The sequence below is a fragment of the Furipterus horrens genome, unplaced genomic scaffold (genome assembly GCF_987537825.1).
Source record: "Furipterus horrens unplaced genomic scaffold, mFurHor1.1.pri manual_scaffold_8, whole genome shotgun sequence".
Classification (NCBI taxonomy): Eukaryota; Metazoa; Chordata; class Mammalia; order Chiroptera; family Furipteridae; genus Furipterus; species Furipterus horrens.
In genome coordinates, this window is record NW_028327178.1 from 43953053 (window position 1) to 43975347 (window position 22295).

A 22295-nucleotide genomic window follows, 5' to 3' on the forward strand; every position below is an offset into this window, starting at 1 on the left:
TAAACAGTGCTGCTATGAGATGTTGCTTCTGCATTCTGGACTTTTACTTTGAAATCTGGTAAATAATTTTAGTAGACTATGTCGAGTAAAGTTTTGTTTGTTCATATAGTTATCTACTTTTAACACGAAATATTATTTTAGATTTTAGACTAATGATTGTCTTGTTTCTTTAAGTCTATTAGTCTTTTAACTCATGTAGAAAACAAAAAAAGAGTTACAAACCATTGTTAAAATAATATAATTGCTTGTATATTTACCTTTATTGAGATCTTTATTTCCCCATGTAGCTTTTGTTACTGTCTACTGTTTTTTTTAATCTTACCTAGCAGGACTCCCTTGATCACTTATTTCTTGCCAGTACTAGTGGTAATGCACTCCTTTAGCTTTTGTTTATCCATGAATGTCTTAATATCTCCTTCACTTTTGAAGGACAGTTTTGTTGGGTATAGGATTCTTGGTTGACAGGTTTTTTGTGTGTGTGTGTGTGTGTTTTTGTTTTTTTAGCACTTTGAATACATTGGCCCCATTGCTTCTGACCTCCAAAGTTTCTGATGAGAAATCTAATAATCTTATTGAGGATCCCCTGTATGTAATGATTTTCTACTCTCTTGCTATTCTTAATATTCTCTCTTTTGAAAGTCCGATAATAATGTGTTTTGGTGTGTGTCTTTTTGAGTTCATCTTTTTTGTAATTCTTTTAGCATCTCGGATATTTATATTCATGTCTTCCATCAAAATGAGAAGTTTTTGACCAAATACTCTCTCTGATCTTTTCTCCCTCTCTTCTCCTGGGACTCCCACAATGCAAAGTTGGTCTACTTTCTGATGCCCCAAAAGGTCACTTAGGCTTCATTCACTTTTCTGTGATTCTTTCCATTTCCCCAGACTCTAGAATATCTATTGTCTTCCAGTTTGCAGCTTCTTTCTTCTACCAGTTCAAATCTACATTTGAATACCTGAAGTGAAATTTTCAGCTCTAGAGTTTGTCTTTGTTTTTTTTTCTTGTTTTCTATCTCTATTGATATTTTCTTTTTTTTATACTTTTTTTTTTTTTTTTACTTTCTCCACAACATCTTTTGTTCTTTGAGCATCTGTGAGAGTTGTTTTATGAGTCCTATCTAGTATATTTGCCATCAGGTCTTTTTCAGGAACAGTTTCTGGTGACTTTTTTTTTTTTTTTCCCATTTAAATGACCTGTACTTTTCTGTTTGCATTGTGATTTTTTTCCTTCTTAAAAACTGGACATCTGAATCTAATACTATGGTAGCTCTATAATTCATATTCTCTGCCTTAACTAGGGTTTTATTGTTTTTGATTTTTTTGTTGTGGGCTATTTCTTGCCAAAACCATCCTTAAATATAAACTTAAGGCCTTCTGAGCCTTTCCTTAAACATGTGTGGTCACTTTTTAATATTCTCATGTATTCTGTTTTTTAATGTCTAGCTCCCCAAAAATGGGAAACAGAAAATGAGGGCTAAGGAATAGGTACTGGCCCTTTAAATATCCCCAGAAGTCACTTAAGTGGAGGATTAGGGGCTTGCAACAATAGGTGTTCCTGTAGTAACAGTGGCTTCCTGCATTTTTGTTTTGCACCTCTGTGATCACAGGCATCACTCAGTGTACATATACCTGATAAATGGGGGATAGGGTTCTTTCTTGAGGATGGGGATATGAATAGTTGCTACTGTATAAGACTGGAAATTGACTGAAATTAACCTCAGCTTGCTGGAATTTGTCAGCCTTCAATAACCTACACCGTTCCTAACTAATTATATCAGACAGATTCTGACAATACAGTTGTTTAGATTTCTGGTACTTTCTACTTCAACCATCTTCCCAGAATTCTCTCTAAGGTTTCTAGTTCTACTTTTAAAATTCTTTAAATCATCATTGGTAGAGTCAAAATGCTTATTTATATTAGTTCAGTGCTTTTTCATACTTAACTAAAGGACCAGTTTCTGTTTTTAAAAAAATTTACAGTCTGTCATAGACTGATGTTCTATGTTTCATTTTTTTAAAAAAGAAAGAAAGAAGAGAAAGGTCCTCTGAGCCCTGGCTGGGTGGCTCGGTTGGAGCGTTGTCCCGTACACCAAAAGGTGCAAGTTTAATCCCCAGTCAGGTCATGTATGGGAGGCAACCTGTTACTGATGTCCCTTTCTCACATCAATGTTTCTTTCTCTCTCTTTCTCTTCTCTCTCAAGTCAGTAAATACATATCCTTGGGTGAGGATAAAGAAAAAGATCCTCTGAATATGCACTGATTCTCAAAATTATGTCAGATTGCTATATATGTTTCTGAATACTCTTATTATCTTGTTACTGACAAGTAACAAAATGTTTATGCCAGCAACTGTCCTTGGTCTGCCTTAAGTCTTAGTTATTCTCATGGTATTGCATGGGACTGATATAGACATCCTGAGGAGGACACACTCCCTTCTCTTCAGTATATTAAATTATCTTTCAGTGTATGAGTCTATTTAATATGTGGTAATGAATCTTATTTTATCATTCTAGGGCATCAGTTTGAAGGAACATTTTAGTAAATCTTTTAAAAATAATCACGTTTTGAAACTACATAGAGGTAGTGGCTACACAACAATGTATGTATGCTAAATGCTGATGGGACTGTACAATCTAAAATTTTATGTTATGTGAATTTCACCTCAATAAAAAGAAATCTCATATACTGTCAGTTATACATATATACGAAATATATTTCACTTTATTGGGTGTATTTGAATGAATGAAAATATTTGTGTTCCTAATGTGTGTTAGTCACTATATTCGGTGTTCTGTGTATATCACTTAATTTTTTAACCTTTTAAAAACTGAAGTACAAAATTTATAAATTAAAAAAAAGATATGCAGCTTTATGATTTCTTCCAAAGTGAATATCTGTGCTACCACTACTGAAATCAAGTAGAAGATTTCCAGTACCATCGAAGCACCACCTGTGCCCCTTCCAATTATTGTATGCATACACACATTCATGTGAACACACACAAAAAATAACTCCTCTCCTGACTTAGTTTTCCTTAGAGTTCTATTATCCAAACATACACCCCCAAATTCTTTAATTGTACTCATGCCTTAACTTTAAATATACTATATATAGTCTTCTATATAAAGCTTTCTGTCACTCAACATTGTAAGGTTAATCTATTATGTGACTTGTAGCTATATATTTGTTCATTTTCATTGCTGTATAATTGCTGGGTCATAGATTATGTATATGTTTAACTTTTTGAGCTGCTGCCAAATAGTTATCCATAGTGTTTATATTAATTTATACTTTTACCCGCAGTGTATGAGAGTTCCCATTGCTCTGTATTTTCCCCAGCATTTGGATTTATCATTATTTTCAGTTTTAGTCTTCTGGTGGCTGTGTACTGGCATTACATTTAGTTTTAATTTGTATTTCTCTTTTTATCATATATTGCCATTTTAATAACCTTTTGTGAAGTGCCTGTTTGTGGCTTACCAATATTTCTGTTGAGTTTTTTTCATATTAATTTGTGGCAGTTCTTTATATATTACAAGTATAAGCCTTTTGTTAGACATCTTTGCCCATTCCATAACTTGCTTTTGCATTTTCTTTATGATCTCTTCAACAGAAGTCCATAATTTTTATTGATATATAATCAAATTTGTTGATCCTCTCCTTTATAGGTAGCCAGCCCTCTTTGTGTTCTTAAGAATTATTTCTTTACATTTAGATCATGAAGCAATTCTACTATATAATTGGGGGGTTCCCAAGTTCATCCTCATTAATTTAATGATTCACTAAGGGGATTCAGAGAGCTGGCATATATTTAGTTAACATTCATTCCCTCACAGAGCTATAAATTTTTTTTCTTGTGGTGAGGACTTTTAAGATTTACTGTCTTAGCAAATTTCAGACAGTCTGGTATTGTTAAGTATGGTTACTATGATGTATATTGCATCCCCAGGACTTATCTTATAACTGGAATTTGGACCTTTTGACAACTGTCAGTCATTTTGCCCACCCCCACCCCTCACCTCTGGCAACCACCAATCTGTTCTCTGTATCTATGAGTTTGGTGTTTTAGATTCAACATACAAAAGTGAGGTAATAGTATTTTTCTCTCTGTCTGACTTATTTCACTTAGCATGATGACTAGATAGTTGATATTTTTGATGCTATTGTAAATGGTGTCCTTTAAAATTTTTAAATTTTGTTGATTATAGAAATCCAGTTGATTTGTATATATTGTCTTTGTAGCTAGCATCTTTGTTAACCTCCTTTATTTCCAATTTTATTTTTAGATTCTTTGGGATTTTTAAATATTTGCACACTTAATGTCTGTAAGTAATGATAGGTTTATTACTTTCTTTTCCAGTCTTTATGCATTTTATTTTTCTTGCAGTATTGCACTGGCTTGGATTTGCAATGAAATGTTCAGTAGATGTGTGTTAAATAGAGTGATCGTCCTAATCTCATTCCCAATCCAAAGGGAATGTTTCAGCATTTTACCTATAAGTATGATGTTTGCTTTAAAGTGTTTCTTTTGTTAGGCATCTTTATGAGACTGTTTGTTTCTTATTACTAAAAGAATTTCTGTTTTGAATTGACATTAAATTTTATTATATATTGAGGTAATATGTGATACTTTTTCTTTTTTAATGTGGTGAATTATAGTACATTAGTTTTCTAAATGTTTGTTCAGCCAACCTTGCATTACTGGCGTAAACCTGATTTTATCATAATGTATTATCTCTTTTAGGTATTGGTGGATTTCTTTTCCTAACATTTTGTTTGTGATTTTTTTCATCTACATTAATGCGTGAAGGTTGTCTGCATTTTCTTTCTTACATATTCTTTCCAAGTTTGGTGTCTAAGGCATCATCATGTATGCCTCACAAAATTAACTGGAAGAAGTGGTCCCTAAGTCTTGGTTTATTCTCTGGGAAGATTTTATGTAATAGTTTCATTATTACTTTTTTAAATGTTTGGTAGATTTCATCAGTGAAGCCATCTGAGCCTGGAGTTTTGGGGAGGAAGATTGTAACTAAGATTCAGTTTCTTCAAATTCAGCAGTTACAGAAATATTCGTATTTCCTGTGTTGGCTTTTGTCAGTTTCGATAACTTGTAATTTTCTAAGAATTTGTCAATTTTATCTAAATTTTCAAAAATTACTATTCATAGTATCTTCTTTTTATTGTACTGCCCTTTTGTTGCTGATTAATGTTACCAAGATATTTCAATTTTGTAGGTCTTTTCAAAGAACCAACCTTAGCTTCTTAAAAATTTTCATTGTGATTTCACCTTCTACCCAGGTTTATTTAGACATACAGTGTTTAATTTCTAAATGTGGGATTTTCTTACTCTTTTTTGTTATTGATTTATAGCTTAATTCCATTGTGGTCAGAGAGCCTACCCCTTATAATTTCAATCTTTTGAAATTAATTGACAGTTGTTTTTGTACTATGTGCAATTCTTGTAAGTATTCCATCTGTACTATAAAATAATGTATACTGCATTTGAAGCAAAGTGTTTTTATGTTTATTAGTTCAAAATTTTCTAATCATTTTGTTTAAATTTTCTATATATATATATTTTTGGTCTGCTTTTTTGAGCAGTGGGTATAAATGTGGATTTGTCTGTTTCCCCTCTTAATTCTATCATTGTTTATATATTTTGAGGGTATCTTAATTATATACAGACTTAGATTATTATATTTTCCTGGCATATTTAATCAGGTATCATTACAAAGTATTTATCTTTTTCTCTAGTGACTTTTCTGTCTAAAAATCTGCTTTGATAACAGTATATGAACTCTACATATGAGTGACATGCAAAAGCATCTTAGGGATTGTGATAGTGTTTGCATAAAATCTTTTCTTCACTACTTTTGTATCTTTATACTTAAAGTGATTCTAAATGACATTACAGTTGTTTTTTTAAATAATCTATTTTTTAATTGAATAGTTTGGACCTTACATATAATTACCAGAACACATGCTTTTGTATCTATGGTCTTACTGTTTTTTATTTGATCCTACTATTCTTTCTTCCTTTTCTATTTAATTTATTAAGTGTTTTGAATTGTTATTTTCTACTTCTTCTTAAGTTGGTAGTTATACAGTCTTACTATTCTCTTAAGTGATTTTTTTCAGGGTACAACACAGATCTTTTACATACCAATTGGGTAATGACAGTTTGCATTTTATACCTTCTTGGGACAGTGTGTGAGTCTTAGAACACTTAAACTTCATTTTCCCTCTCCCACTTTACATGCTTTTGTGTGTATGTTAAACCTATCAAGGCATTATTATTTTATATAGTCAGTGATCACTTAGATTTATTAACTTATCCTTTCTGTTCATCTTCAGCTTGGCTCCTATCTGCAATCATTTTGTATCTGAGGAACTTCCTTTAGTATTTCCTCTAGTGTACATTTGTTAGTGATGAATTATCTCATTTTCACCTGGAAATATATTTTTTCACTCTCATTCTTGAAGGATATTTTGGGGGGATATGGTATTCTAGGTTGGCAGTTTTTTTCTTAAAACACCTTCAAGCCATCATTCACTACCCCATCATTTCCATTGAGAAGTTAGCTATCAGTTTTGTTATCTTGAAAAGTAATCATTTCCCCCCTTCTTTGGTTAGTTTGATTTTTGTTTCCAGCAGTTTTGCAATGATGTGACTGTTTGGATTTCTTCTTATTTATTCTGCTTGGTTTTTATAGGCTTTCATTTTGTGGTCTTTGTTCAATTTTTTAAAATTGTAAGCCACTGTTTCATCAAATATGCATATGCCTCTTTCCTCTTCTTTCCCGCTTTTCCTTCTACCAACTCTAAATTTAGTACATTTTTTTCTTAAGGTACCATGCTGTGTTGGGATTCTCAATTGTGTGGGTTTTTACCAAAGTTTGTCTAGAGTTTCTTTGAATTTGTTTTATTTGTTTTTGTTGGTTTCCATGTAGCCGGTTGTTTCTTTTTTTGTAGTTTGGTTTTTGTTTTTTACTGTACATTTTATTTATGAATATAGAAATAATTTGAAATCTCAGCTGTTATCTTTCTTCAATAGGGTTTCCATTTGCTTCTTTCTGTTCATTGTCTGGGCCACTGGCAGCCCGTTATCATTTCAGTCCAGTTTCAGAGATTGAGATGATTCAAAGCTGAGTTGCTTTTCCATTGGGAACCTGTCTGCTTTAGGTTCACCACAACTTGTATCTTACTGTATGCTCCCAAAAGTAAAGCATCCTTAAATGTGAAACTCACCTTCCAGGATTTTCATGCCTTTTTTTTTTTTTTTATCCTACTGAGTTATTTTTCACTTCTTGCTTATTATCTCTCAAAAATCTTTAAGCATATGTCTTTAAATATGATTGTCTTCATCAGGAAGGGTATGTCTGCCATTGGAAGCAGTATTCTGTTTTATTCCTTGGAGAAAACATGGCTTAGAGAAATGTTAAGTAATTTTCTCTAAGGTTACATATATGTTACAGTGCTGGGATTTCACTTCATATATGTATTCAAAGCCTTTGTTCTTTTTGCTACATTATGCCAGTATTGGTAGACTATAAATGACATGCAAAAGCCATTGTAGAGATCATGAGCTATTTTATTTTGCACATGTCAGGCAAAAGTTAATTGTTATCAAAACAGGCTAGTAAGTACACCTCTTATTAGGCAGTAAATTCTTGTTTTTTTTTGTTTTTTGTTTTTTTTAATTTATTTATTCTTAGAGGGTAAGGGAGGAAGAAAGAGAGGGAGAGAAGCATCCAGGTGCAAGAGATATATTTATTGGTTGCCTCTCACATGTCCCCATCTTGGGCCCTGGCCTGCAACCCAGGCATGTGCCCTGACCAGGAATCGAACCAGCGACCTTATGATTTGCAGGCCAGTGCTCAATCCACTGAGCCACACCAGCCAGGGCTAGGCACTAAGTTCTTGATTGATAATTAAACCACAGTAAATGTCTTGTAAAGTTGAATATTATAATATAAAAGCAACATAAAAAGATCACCAACATATCCTGTAATTTCAAAATACAAAACCGTGAGTTGGAAATTTATTATGTGAAGTTGAAGCAAAATTCACTTCACATCTTATTCAGCATTTTTTGTGTCTACTGTTTTGTGAATTTAATATTCCTATCCTTTCAGTTTTGCCACACCCAGTGCCTAGTTTCTTGATATTTTGTGGAATGTCCAGGGAAAAGGGAACTGCGATTAAGTCTAATATTGCAGGAAATATTTGCTAAACAAAAGCTAATGTAGTAGTAGTAATTCTCTTTTTATGCATTTTCTTTTTGTGGAAGGTACAAAAATTGTTGATGTTGTGATTTCCTTCCCCATTTATTTAAAAGTAGTGAATAATTTTATCTCTTTCTTTCTAATTTAGGGATAAAGCAATTCCTAATAAAGTGGGAATATATTGTATCCAGTTTGGCTTTATGATGGATAAAGCAAATATTCTTAACAGTGAACAGGTTTGCTTACACTTTTTATATACCACAGTTAGCTTTATATTTTCTTGCTTAATTTAGGAATGAAATGTTTTGTTTTAAAGTGAATTATTGGTTGCAAGTGAGTTAATGACTGAATGCAAAGTATAAATAATGCAATTTTCAGGACCAATAAAATAGAATATGTATGTTTAAATTATGTTAATATGATCTGATGCAGAAGTTACTTTTTCATCTCTTTATATCAAAGATTCAGTTAGTAAGCATTTTAGTGCTTATCATGGTAAGGTACTTCCTATCAACCATACGTGAACATTTTTTAGTTAATATTTCAGATATTAGAATTCTGGATAATGACGTATAAGGTAGTTTTAACATACATAACCATTCAATAAATGGCAGTGTACTAAATTTTTTTAGATTACGTGTCTAATACACCTTTTATCCTGAGCTTTTAGTAGTTCATTTACGAGATTAATGGAAGTAAATTTTTTAAAGTAACATTTCATTTAGTATATGCTATCATTTCTTCTTTTACTTTGGAATTAACAATACATATTGTTAATTGGAATGCTTCTTTTGTTTTGAAAGATTATAGTTGACATTCAACCTAATCAACCTGTGAAGTTAGTACCTAAAATTCAACCAGCTACACCCGCTGTTTCAAATGATCACTCAGTTGCCAATAGGACCCTCGTCAAAGATTTACATCTTATTATCACGGTAATGTTCATTTACTTCCAAAATTGCAAAAGGTAGCAAAAATTATTTCTGATTTTAGGGTGCAAAATAGTTATTACAGAATCAGATTTTGATTATTCATTGTAAGGTAATAGAGGAAATATAAACATCTTTGCATGCAAATAGAAAATGCATAAAATATATCTAGCTATACTAATACTAAATAGAACTGACTCAAAAATGCAAAAACCTGCCAACCTCTCCTAATATATCCCCTTTAAACCTCCTATTTCATGTATTTATTAAATATGTATCAAGTTAATGGATTCCTCCATGTACATTTTCACTAAGGGGACAGAAGGAGATAATTAAATAATTATTTTTAAGGGATCTGTTCTAATAACTGATTATAGTGAGCTCCTCCTTAGTGAGAGTTTCTGATTACCTGCAGAGTAAGCAGCAATAAAATTTCCATAAATATTAACAAAAACAGATAAAATACAGTAGTAGGACTTCACCTTTATGGAAAATTCTACTAGCGGGATAGTTAATTTCTTTCCATTTATTTTCCTGTTGTAGACAAGTGAGTCGTTCTGAACTTCTCTTCCCCAGATCAATAGATGCTAAAAGTACATAACAAGGTGAAATCTTTAAATGGGTGTTCTTTTAATACAGAACCTTAGGATCCATTGTATCAGCTGGAAGCTGCTGGTTCTTTCATGGTTTCTGGGATTATTTTCTGCCCGCAGGACACTTAATCTGAGAGTTGAATTCTGTGCTTGGAGTAAAGGATCATGATAATTTAATATTTGGGACTATGAATATGTCATATTTCTGATTTGTACATATCCTTCTCTGGGTTTAACCTTCTTATCCGTTCTTCTAATTAGTTATTTTCCATTGTTTACTTTAAGGATGACTTCAACAATCAGACTGGGATTGATTTGGTTGGCACTGTATTAGCTACCATCAAAGGTTCTAATGAGGAAGATACTGATACACCACTCTTCATTGGGAAAGTTAGAACACTTGAGTTTCCCTTTGTGAAAGGTTCAGCTGAAATCACGGTAATTTTTATGACTTTTGCTAGATAAGATTTCTATAATTTTAGCTTCAATGATAATATATTTGTGTTTCGTGGATAGAAACAGAATAACACATAGCCTGTAAAATATGTACATATCTTGGAAAAATTTAATGAATCAGCTTATCTTTGTTATTTTTTCCAAAATGGAAATAGTTTTATTTACTAAAAATATACAGTGCAAAACTCAAAAATAATCACTACATTATCATCCTTTAGGAATAATAATCATTAGCAATTTAGTGTATAATGTCCACACTTTGCTGTATAAGCACTGACACTGCATGGATACCATGTGTTTATATGATTTATATACATGGGGTGAGTGTGTATGTGTGTGTATGTATTTGTGAAATTTCATTGATATAATAGAACGTTGCTTTTATTTAAAATATTTTCCTATTTAACACATCTTTGATGTATTTCTTCATCAGTAAGTATAAACTTAAATCATTGTATTAATGATCATAATTTAGTTTTTTTCCAAAGCTTGTTTTATCAACAGTGCTTCCATCAGCTTTCTTCTATGTGTATCCTTGTGCATGTGTCTTATTATTTACTTAAGAAAGTGCTAGAAATAGATTAGAGACAGGGACTTAGATAGTTATGGCCAGTTGCTCTTCAGTTTATATTCCCACCAAAAGTATGTGCACATCCTTATAATATTACCAGCCCTGAATATGAAGTTTTTAAAAATTCTAACCAAGTTTCCTATATTTAAAAAAATACATTTTCTTTGTTACTTACTATTAGGTTGAACATATTGTATATTTGTGATCTTCGTAGAATTGTCTCTTGACTGTTTTTCTTTTGGAATATTCATCATTTTCTTAATTTTATATTACAGATATTAATGCTCCTTTATATACAAATATTTTTCTTGAGTTTTTCTTTTATTGGGGTTTTGTTTATATTAGGGCAGGAGGAAGGATTATATTCACAGTGCTAAATCCAGTATTCTTGTGCATTTAAGTTTTGATTTGTCTGAATTTTATTTTTATTTTTTTAAATTCATTGACTAAATTTCTTGTTATCATTTATTTAATAATTCTTGTACCAATAAATTTGAAGTGTCACCTTGTGTATTTTCTGCCAGGGTTCATATCTAACCCAGTGCTAATACCACTTTTTACAAAGTTATAGTTGACACATGATCTATTAGTTTCAGGTGTACAATATATCATCACATTGTTTTAAACATTAAGCTTTAAGTCAGGGAACCTGCAGCTTGTACCTGGCCTATAGCAGACAGATTGGTTGATTTGGCAATGACAGACCATTACAGCAGTTTCATTTTAATTAGTTTCTAACATTTACAATTTTGGAATGTTTACTTAAAGATAATACATTTCTGATTTATGTGGAGAATTCTAAAGACCTGGCAATACTGAGCCAAGATTCTCTTATGGCTGCAGGACTTTCCAGTCAGTTGTATCTATGCCACTTATTTTCATTTCTTGACATTGAGAGCAGGTGTCAGCTGATACTTTCATTTATACTTGTTCTTTGATTTTTATTATAATGGAGAGTAAAGTGAAATTTTCTTATACCTTAACAAAAATTAGGTAATGGTAACCACATGTTGAAAAACAAAGAAGGGACGAGATATGTTGAACTTCAAAGTAGGTTTGTTTTAGAAGAATACACTTAGCTCACTTTACCTAGTTCCTGTTTACATATAAATGTCCTGTTTCCTTGTCCACCCTGTAAGTTTTTCAAATTGCTAACCCCACTGCACAGTTTTGAGGCAGCTACTATGACTAATGCAGTTCCCTTACAGCTGGATACGGAATCTAAGCTTCTTGTCATACATATGAATTCCCACTAGAGGTTCCTAATATCACACTGGATAAGCAGAAACTCAAATGATGCGTGGCTCCTGACCCATTTGTTGATTTAGTAGGTCTGGGGCAGGGCTCTGCAGTCTGATTTGTAATAAACAAGTGATTCTTATTACTAGGGACACTTAGGACTAACACTGGCTCAGAACAAAACCAGTATTTATAAATGTTACATATTTGCATGAAAAGAGCCTGTATTGCTTTTTAAATTATAATCTGAATATATAATTTCTTAAGTTCATTAATTGTGTTATTCAAATTCCCTATGTTATTTGCCTACTTTAACTGGAAATTTCTGAAAGAGATGTCTGAGTTTTATTCTGCTATGCATTTGTCTATTTATTATATTCCAAATTCACATTTGTACATGGATTCAATTTGGGACTCTTCAGTACTCTTCATTTCTGTTATTCTTTGCTTTTTTCTTGATAAGTTGTACACCAGAGATTTACATACTGTAAAACTTTGAGATAGGAACGGTATCCATGAACAAGACATAAATGAAGAGATCTTTTTATTTTTAACTATGTTGAAAGTTAAAACTTTATATACTATAAACATATCTTGAACAGAATTGTAAGAATAGTGGTAAAGAAGGGGAATGGTCTAGTCAAGGAACTAGTATAAATGACCCATAGACATGGACAACAGGGTGGGGATTGACTAGGAGCGGGATGGGGGGGTGGGGGCAGTGGAGAGCAATGGGGAAAAATTGGGACCACTGTAATAGATCAAAAATAAAAGTAAAAAAATAAGAAAAAACAGTGGTGATGTGTTTATAATTGTTGACACTGAATGATGTTATATAGAGATTCATTACATGACTGTATAATAAAAATTTTTAGCTGATAAATTGGGTAGAAATATTCTATATATAATGTATGTATAACAATATTTCTGTATATAATACAGGATTAATATATTAAGCATATTTTTTAAAACTCCTAAAATAACTTCCTGCAAATCAAAGGAAAAAAATGACCCAAGAATATTAGCAGACAAATAGTGGAAAAGAAAGTATAAATGACCAATAAACAAGCATGACTTCAGTACCAATCAGAGAAATATGCTAGTTAAAGCCATAATGACTAGTTATTTTTAATCCATCTTCTTAGAAAAAAATACTTGATTGTTATTAAGTGTTGGCCGGCATCAGAGGAGCTAGATATTTTTAAACACTAAATGTGAGAGGATAAGTTGATAACTACCTATTAAACTGTTTTAATGAGTCATATTTCTTGTTATCTATTCTAGAGAACACACAAAGTATTAAAAGATATTTTCTTTGCGATGTTAGACATAATAGCTAAAAATTGTTTAAGCAAACTAAATGTTCATCATCCAGTGATAGATCATCATAGTGTAGTATATATATACTATGCATAAAATTTAAAAATTGGTATCTAGACATTCACTGGAATTGATCAACAAATCACATGCTGAAACCAAATTACTAAAGTATAAAGTGTATGCTATTTTTTTAAATGCAAGCAGCATTTTATTTTTATATGTATTTATATTCATGTAAACACACTGAAAATATCTTTCAGAAACTAAGTGGGATTAGGGATCAGTTTAATGGTGGGCTTGTATTCTACTATTGTAAGAAAGAATTGTTAGCTATAATTTGTAATTTTGTTATTTTGTGGATTGTTCTACAGTGGGCTCTGTTGATTTAAAATTTTTAAGTTCTAGTTCTCTGAATTGTATTCTTATAGTCTAAAAGAAGTAGCTAGCATCTGTTTACTGTAAGACTGGAAAAATAATTTAGGAATTAAATATTTATGTTTGCATTATTTACTAGTTTTATGTTATGGTTTTTAACTAAAGTATATCAAAAGTTTGTGTGTGTGTGTGTGTGTGTGCATTAATGAAGAAAATACAGTTTTTTCAAAAACCAGATCTTTAGAGCTTTTCAGGACTTCTTATTTGGTCACCTGGGATTTGTGGGTCTACTTCCCTGGTAACAGCTATAACTTAAACTCAGCACTGGGCTTTGGGCATTTCTTTGTGGTTGTTTTTATAATTTCACACCATCAACTGTTTCACACTGTTCAACTTACAAGTTGGAATCAAGAAGATTTTGCAGGTCAAGATGTAAATAGCCATTGTTATTGCTAGTCTAAAAGAAAGGTAGAATGTTTAATGAATCTTAAGGGTCAGTCATTGTTAAAATTTACCACTTACTTGGAAATAACACAATGAAAGTTAATAACATTTTTACATTTACAAATACCTTTTTAACTTTTTTTTTTTTTTTTTTTTTACTGTTTTTTTCTTTATTCAGAGTCTAGTGCTGGCAGAAAATAGTCCTGGAAAAGATAGCACTGAATATTTTATTATATTTGAGCCTCAGCTACCAGCTTTATCAAGAACATTAGAATCATATATTCTACCATTTATGTTTTCTGATGGTAAGTTCCTAGGAAAATAGAGGATTACTCTTATATGTTTGTGATACTTTAGGTAATCTTGATTTGATTTCCATTGCTATTGTTTTTATTAGTTATCTAGACATGTAATAATATATATTGGAAAAGTCAAAATTTAAAAATTGAAATGAATTATATGAATGTTTTTTTAGATGTTAAGAAGCAGCAGCAACTGCTAGCATTTGCGAAACAAAAGGATAAATTATCTCGATCTATTGAAATGTATAGAGGTGTATTTGAAACCAGCAGACAGCTTATTGATGAAATGAAATGTAAGTCATTTTGTATTCAAAGGTAATAAAAAATATGCTTTGGGGAAGAATGAAGCAGGAGACTGTGAGGCACAAACCCTGTCTGTTTTCCTAGACTACAAGTGAACTACAGAACATGGCAAAAAGATAGTAATTATATTTTACAGTATTCTTCATTCGATTTACTTAAGATTAAGTATTTCTTCATTTCAAATGAATTTATGTCCTCTTTCCCTAAAAAAAATTGTGAGATTTTTTTAATAATTAGAAATTATGGAAATTTAAGACTTTGACATAATAATGTTTATATCTAGCTCCAGCTTCTGGCAGAGATATTAGATGACAGTATCCCTGGGGGATTTGTAACATGATTTTTATTTTGTATACTGGAACTGTGTGTTTTACTTAAAATATTTTAGTATATCACACTATGTAGGTGTAGTAGGGTAGCGCACACTAATATAAAAATATGCAACTTATTTTTTAATCAACACATGGAATATTTGCTGCAATTTTTAATGTTTGTATACTGTCAAGGCAAGGCATTTTCTGAGTTGTGCTGTCATCTCTTTCCATTTCTCAAATTTTTTGGCTATGGTTTTTGGCTTTATGTTAATTACATATCTAAAATTTTGACCCATAACCAACAAATATGTACTGTCTGCGTCAAAGTATACTCATTTTCGTATTATGTATTCAGTCTCAAGGATATTTAGAAGATAACAGGAACTAAGTAGAGTAATGAGACAGTACATCATTTATACTACTAAAAATTATTTTTATAAAGTCTTATTTGTTTCTCAGAATAACCTTATGCTGTTATGTATGGTTATGTGGATTAAGATTAAATAATTTAGCCAAGATTACTTAAAGTTTTTGTATGATATAATATCTCTCTTAACCACATTACGTAATTTTGTTTCTTAAAATCTTATAGTTTTATTTTGAATTTCTAAAATAATCACTATTTTTCATTTTAGGTCAATCATTAAAAGGAAAACAACGAAATATACTGAAACTATTTTTAAAAACTATATTTTGTGGGTTATCACACATTGATGCAGGGGTTTATTAGGTTTTTGTTTGTTTATTTTTTATTTTTTAATTTTAGGCCAAGTTGAAGGAGCAAAATTAAAAGAGGCCCAGTTGCGAAATGAACTAAAAACACATAATATTGACATCCCTACAACACAACAGGTACAGGTTCCAACTATTTGTGAGCGATTTTTCAAAATTAATTCTAGTCTATAATTTTTTTTACCTTTATATTCTATTAGAAATGTCAAGGGCACTATTGTTTTTGGGTACTAAGATTGTAGTCTGGTCACTTACTAGACATTAAAAGAGGCTAACAAAATGATAGAGTGCTCTTCTCAAAGAAATTGCAATTTATATTTCTAATGTAATGACAACAGTAAGTGAAATTAATAACACACCAATGGAGAACTGCATTGAAAAGACTGTATCATTTATAATCAATATCAGCAGTGACAAAGGAAATGAGATAAAGTAATAAAAGACAATGGAATATTTTTAACTTACATTCATTCTTTCAGATACAGGGTGGGGCAAAAGTAGGTGTGCAGTTGTTCATATAGCAAATAAGACAATAATAAATAATTATATAAGAAAAGTATGTTCTGCATACTCTCAACTGTACACCTACTTTAGCCACACCCTGTATATAACTCCGTTTCAAAGAGAAGTTCTGTTATATGTTGTGTATTTCTTAACAAGAGATTGAAAATAATACCTGCTTAGTAACTTTGTTAGTGAGTTGTCCAAATTGTCAATTTTTCTTTGCTCTCATTATGGATTGCCTGTATAAGAGTAATTGGTCTTGTAATTAATTTTCCTTTATAATTACAGGTGCCACACATAGAAGCACTTTTAAAAAGAAAGCTATTAGAACAGGAAGAGCTAAAGAAAAAACCTAGAAGATCATGTACTCTTCCAAACTATACCAAAAGCAGTGGAAATGTTTTGGGAAAGGTTTGTGTTTAAGCCTTTAAAGAGGCAGTACATTTTATCATCTTGTTTTGTTCAAAATGTGTTTTAAAATGGCATTATAATAGGAGTATTAGTTTCTTTGTACTTTTTAATTTTTTTCCAACAACTTACTTGCCCTTACTACCATAATAGGGATTTAGCAGAATTTCAAACTGAAATGCATACTTAACCCCATAATTCTTACTACTGTTGAGGGCTGTGGCAGAAATTGTTAACATGCCTTTATTCAAGGCTTGTTGTCTACTTAGAGATGCTTTCATATCATATGGCTTTATGACTCAGTGAGAATTCAGTGAGAAAACAGAAGAGAAAGAAAAATCAGAATTTGTCTGAGTCTAATACTGTTAGAGAGTGAATTTTTAGATGCTCCTAGAACTTAAGAAAAAACAATAACAACAACAAAAACTTTATACATGTTTGCTGCCAAAAGAGTGCCATTCTTCCTTTTCTTCTATTCCCTTTTTGGTTCTACCTTATTCAGTCTTGAACATTCTATTTTATAGAAAGTGTTTTTTATAGAAGGTGTCCCTAATATCTTCAGTTTTTAATGGTGTTAAGGTTTATGGTATATGTTTGTGTGTTTTACTTGTTAACCTTTTCCATTTAATATACATCTTAGCTTTTTGCTTTAATCTCTGTTTTAAAATTGAAGAAACTGAAACTGAAGTACAGAGAGATTTAAAACTTGCTCAGCCAGACTGACTCCAAAGTCTCTGCTATTCATTGCTCACCTTTATTGCCTTTGTATATCATTCTTTTACAACCACTCTGAACTCTTTATAGTATTTGTCTTCTTACATGAGGAAATTGAAGTTCAAAGAACTTAAATAACTTGTCTATGTATAGTTAGTAAGAAGCAAAACTTAGACATAAACAAGTCTTTCTTACTCCAAAGTCCGTGCTAATTTCTTTATAAATGGTTTCACACATCACAAGCAAACTGAAAATAGGGAGTAATGGTTACTCTAAAAGTGTATAGCAGTGTTTACTACTGAAACTGTGTTACATTATTACCCAAACCCCAAATATAATTGGAAAATTAAGAATGTAAATTTGTAAACTAGAAAAGTTTATAATTTACAATGTTTTAAATTGTCATTCCTCAGAACCAATTTATAGAATTTATAGAAAGAAGCAGTCCTACGATTCTGAGCATATTAATATGTATAATAGCCTGGTTTCAGGTACTAACATTCCGCATTTAGCAGTTCCTTTGATAAAATTCTTAGTGTGTAAGATTCTTACCAAAATATAAATAAATTAAGTCTTCTATTCAGATATTTCTCATCACATCTTGAAATCAGGGGGAAACCTTTGAAATTTCATTTTATATAGCTTCTCCTCTGTTCTCTCGGAACTATACAAACCCTGTCCTAACTAGCAAGAGAAAATGTATTCAAATCACGCTTAATCTGTGCTCTTGATTTCTTTAAAAAAAACTTGGGGTGTATTTATCAAAAACTAGAATAAATAAGTGTGGAATATAGTAGGAAACAGAAGAGATTTACAGTGTATTTATTTTTAACTTGGCAACTACCTCCATTAACTTGGATATTTTAGTGTTGCACTCTTATTTGCAAATATCTTGAAATTCCATCTGTATTCCTTTTTTGAAATGCCATTCATCTCTCATCCCTGAGGAAGAATTATTAGCATCCATGAAAATAGCTAGGGTAGCCCTGGCCTGTGTGACTTGGTTGGAGCATTGTCCATAACCGAAAGGTTGTGGGTTCAATTCCTGGTCTGGGCACATACCTATAGTTTGATCCCCAGTCAGGAGGGCATACAGTCCCAAGTCTGGATGTGTACAGGAGGCAACCAGTCAATGCTCCTCTCACATCGATGTTTCTCTCTCTCTCCCTCTCTGTCCTTTCCTCTCTCTCTGAAAGCAGTGAGAAAATGTCTTTGGGTAAAGAGAAAAAAAGAGAAAAAGGGAGGGAGGAAGAAAGGAAGGAGGGAGGGAGGAAGAAAATAGCTACTAGACTCAAACTGAAAAAGTAGTTAAAGCTTAAATGAACAGAACATTGTATATGTTACACAGCTTTAAAAAAGTGTGAGTACATGTCTTAGAAAGGATTAGATATTTGAAAAATAAAAAATAATACTTTGTATTACCTGAAAGCTTAAGGAGAAAGTACAGTTGAGTCTACTGGGAGCTTCCAAACATATCTTCACTTAGAGTTAATTACCACAGTTAAAAGATTAGGGTGCTTGTGAACAGTCAAAAAATAGACACCTGTCTGACCTAGCACTTGTGGTCAAAAATAGAATGAAGACCCCTAATTTGATTTGCCACTACTAATCCTTTAGTTTGCTAGAACATTTTTTACATACATATGCTAGTTTTTTTGCATATCTGTTTTCTTACATTTTTTCCACTAACTTCAAGAGAATTGGAGTATAAGTGTAGACATTATGATGTTTCTAAGACTGAAGACAACTTTCTTTCTGCTAGGGCAGGTTTTTGCCACCAGATCAGGTAAGAAAAAAGGGTAGATGACCATACCAGTACAGTGAATGAGGTTTAAAATTGGCCACAAAATTCAACCCTATTGGACTTTGAGCAAGAATGCTGTGACTAAAGTATTTGTAAATAGGAAGGTGGCTGTTTAGCCTAGAGCTCCAAAGTGTTCTTGTAAGCAGAAATGATTCTTATTTGTTGCAGTTAATTTGTTTTCTGAAATACTATATGATTGAAGTAAAATATCTACTTAGGAAGGTTTGGTATGTAACTGTATGTTTAGTTGCATCTTAAAACTCCATTTATTGTATGTGTATATTATTTAAATATATTTTATGGTTACTTAATTAAAACACATTCCCAATAGTAGAGAGATTAAATGTGGAAAAATACATAATTAATTAGCTGATAATATTCCAAATATTTTTATTTGCTCATTTGTAAAATATATTGGAATTTAAATCTGTGGAACAGTTTTTCCAAAATTTAACAACAGAATAGACAGTTTAATGTTCAGGCCAGTAAGTTTTTACAGTTTGATAATTTTTTATTAATTCGTGTGAGTGTTCCAAAAAAGTGTTTTTACTCCTTAGACTTGGACTTTTAAAATATTTAATATCAAAGCTTTTTGTATTTACGAGTTTATACTTGATTTTTTAAATGGGTTATAGATTGCACACCTGGCACAAATTGAAGATGATAGAGCTGCAATGGTTATTTCTTGGCACCTGGCAAGTGATATGGATTGTGTTGTCACCCTGACTACTGATGCTGCACGTCGTATCTATGATGAAACCCAAGGCCGTCAGCAGGTGTTGCCCCTTGATTCTATTTATAGGAAGACTCTTCCAGATTGGAAAAGGTTAGAAAAAAAATAGAAGTAATGACTTTTTCTGAAATATCTTTTTTTAAATCAAAGCACAGAATTTAAAAATGATTTCTCTAAAAGAAGCCTAAAACAAACTGAGAAGTGACTCAAATCATAGACATTATTTTGTCTTCATCACAAAGGTACATACTTCATTAAGATGAGTATTACAGTATATTCAGTTATACTTGCTGACCATGTTTAAATTGCTGATTAAATGTTATTTGTATATCTGAAACACAAAAGCACATGCACACACAAACCAAAAGCAAATTTTTGGTTTTGAAAACAACAAGGATGGAAAGATTTCGTTGCCATTAACAGAATAAGAGATTACTTTGTTTGGAGTAAGGGTATAGATGCATGTCTTTTGTCCTATTTATGTAATGTGAAAATAAACACATCATTTAGATAGAGAGGGTCTCTATTGGAACTGCCAATAGCAAAGGTGAAATATAAGACTAGCCAGTTAGGATGTTTCATCCTTATTTCTATATAAACCTGGTTCCTTTAAGTAATTATTTCTTTATTTGCTTTTCAAAGTATGTTTTTATATAGTAACCATGCAAGTCAATTAGGTATGTTAACCTAAATTTTAAAATACTTTATGTGTACTCTGATTTTGACTATTTTCTAAAATCTCCCTTAAAAGACTATAATGAAATCGTAACAAACCAAAAAAATTAAAATGTATAACAGTATTGACCAATAATTTTCTGATTCGTAAACAAAGGTTTGAAAGGCCTACAATTCTATAGGAATAGGAACTTGAAGGAGAATGAGAGCTCATTAAGAGTCCACTGTGTTATTAAACTAACATCTCATTTTGTAATCTAAAAATAAATTAAAGAAACACCTGGAATTTGAACTCAAATCTACCTGCTTCTAAAGTTTGTCACTCTGCTGCTAATCAGTATGCATTTTAAACAACATAGAAAATCCCATGGGATCATAATTACTGTGTTTTGTAAGAATAATTCTCCCCCCAGGAGGGTTCTCATGACCAAATGAAGAATCCATGATTTTAGGAAAGTATGAATTTGCTATTTAGGGCTAATGTTTGCTCTAGCAACTAGTTTTCTTCTTTTCTTGATATTGCACCTCTAATCGTAATTGAATTAACTAGCTCCTAGAGTACCCCCTATCCCCCAGCACTTCTGCATTCAAGATCTGGAAAAAGCTACACTATTTGGAAAGGAAAGGCCCAGCAACACAACCAGCCTCCATCTCTTGAATCCCATTATTTACCTCTGGGCTTGAGTTGCTCACTCTGTGTGCTGTGGGGGAAGAACAGAGAGCTAGGGCTCTGAGCTGTCTCCCTCTCACATTGTCTCAGTCTTGGGCCTGCCCCTTCCCTCCATTCCAGGGCCCCTCTCCCCATGACACAGTTAATGTCATTGACGTTCTTACTTAGGTCCAGCTTTAGAAGCTGGTTTTCTAAACAGTTTATATTGATTTTACAAACTAATTGAGGGTAGTAGGACAGATAAAACTAAGTATTTTTATATGGTGTATATTGGTTTCATTTCTAAGGGCATACTAATCATTTAGTAGTTTTACTTGTGGTTGGGGAGTTGATTAAATGATTACAGCAATATGTAATATATTCATGTTTTTTCTATTTTATATTTTTTAATTAAAAAGTTGTATGAGTTTTGTTTAATACTTCAAAATTTTTCTTTTCATTCAGACCTCTGCCTCATTACCGAAATGGAAAATTATATTTTAAACCCATTGGAGATCCAGTCTTTGCCCGAGATTTGTTAACATTTCCAGATAATGTAGAACATTGTGAAACAGGTAAAGGAAATTCTGGTGACTTTATTTTATATAGATGTTACATTTGTGAACCAGAGAGATAAGTTACTTGTTATGGAATTTGTTTTTATTTAGTTTATAAGTAACAGTTTTATTACTATTTAATTCTCTTGTTTTTTTCCAGTTATAGGTAAGTGTTGAATAAAATGCTAATGTTAGCATTCTTTGTAAGAAAAATGTTCAGTGTGTTAATACTTTAATATAACCAAAGAAGATGTCATAATTTTTAATTTTTATCTATTGAATTTTTTAGTATTTGGTATGCTATTAGGAGACACCATTATTTTGGATAATTTGGATGCTGCCAATCATTATAGAAAAGAGGTATGTGTTTGAATTCTTTTTTAATTTGTAGCTCTAATTCTGTGTACTTTAAAAATTTAATATAGACCTATGTAAAAATAATTTTATT

At 31.6% G+C, this 22295-nt stretch overlaps 1 protein-coding gene across 1 annotated transcript in view; it reads left to right on the plus strand.

The window, feature by feature from the left end:
* The window catches only part of SMCHD1 (structural maintenance of chromosomes flexible hinge domain containing 1), a 156991-nt gene that overhangs the window by 114056 nt on the left and 20640 nt on the right, over positions 1-22295 (plus strand). The window contains exons 35-44 of the mRNA XM_090285762.1: positions 8374-8461; positions 9029-9160; positions 10033-10185; positions 14331-14457; positions 14628-14747; positions 15838-15923; positions 16596-16718; positions 19869-20059; positions 21756-21865; positions 22137-22207. Coding sequence (XP_090141888.1) covers positions 8374-8461; positions 9029-9160; positions 10033-10185; positions 14331-14457; positions 14628-14747; positions 15838-15923; positions 16596-16718; positions 19869-20059; positions 21756-21865; positions 22137-22207 — 1201 coding nt within the window. The remainder of the gene's footprint in view (positions 1-8373; positions 8462-9028; positions 9161-10032; positions 10186-14330; positions 14458-14627; positions 14748-15837; positions 15924-16595; positions 16719-19868; positions 20060-21755; positions 21866-22136; positions 22208-22295) is intronic.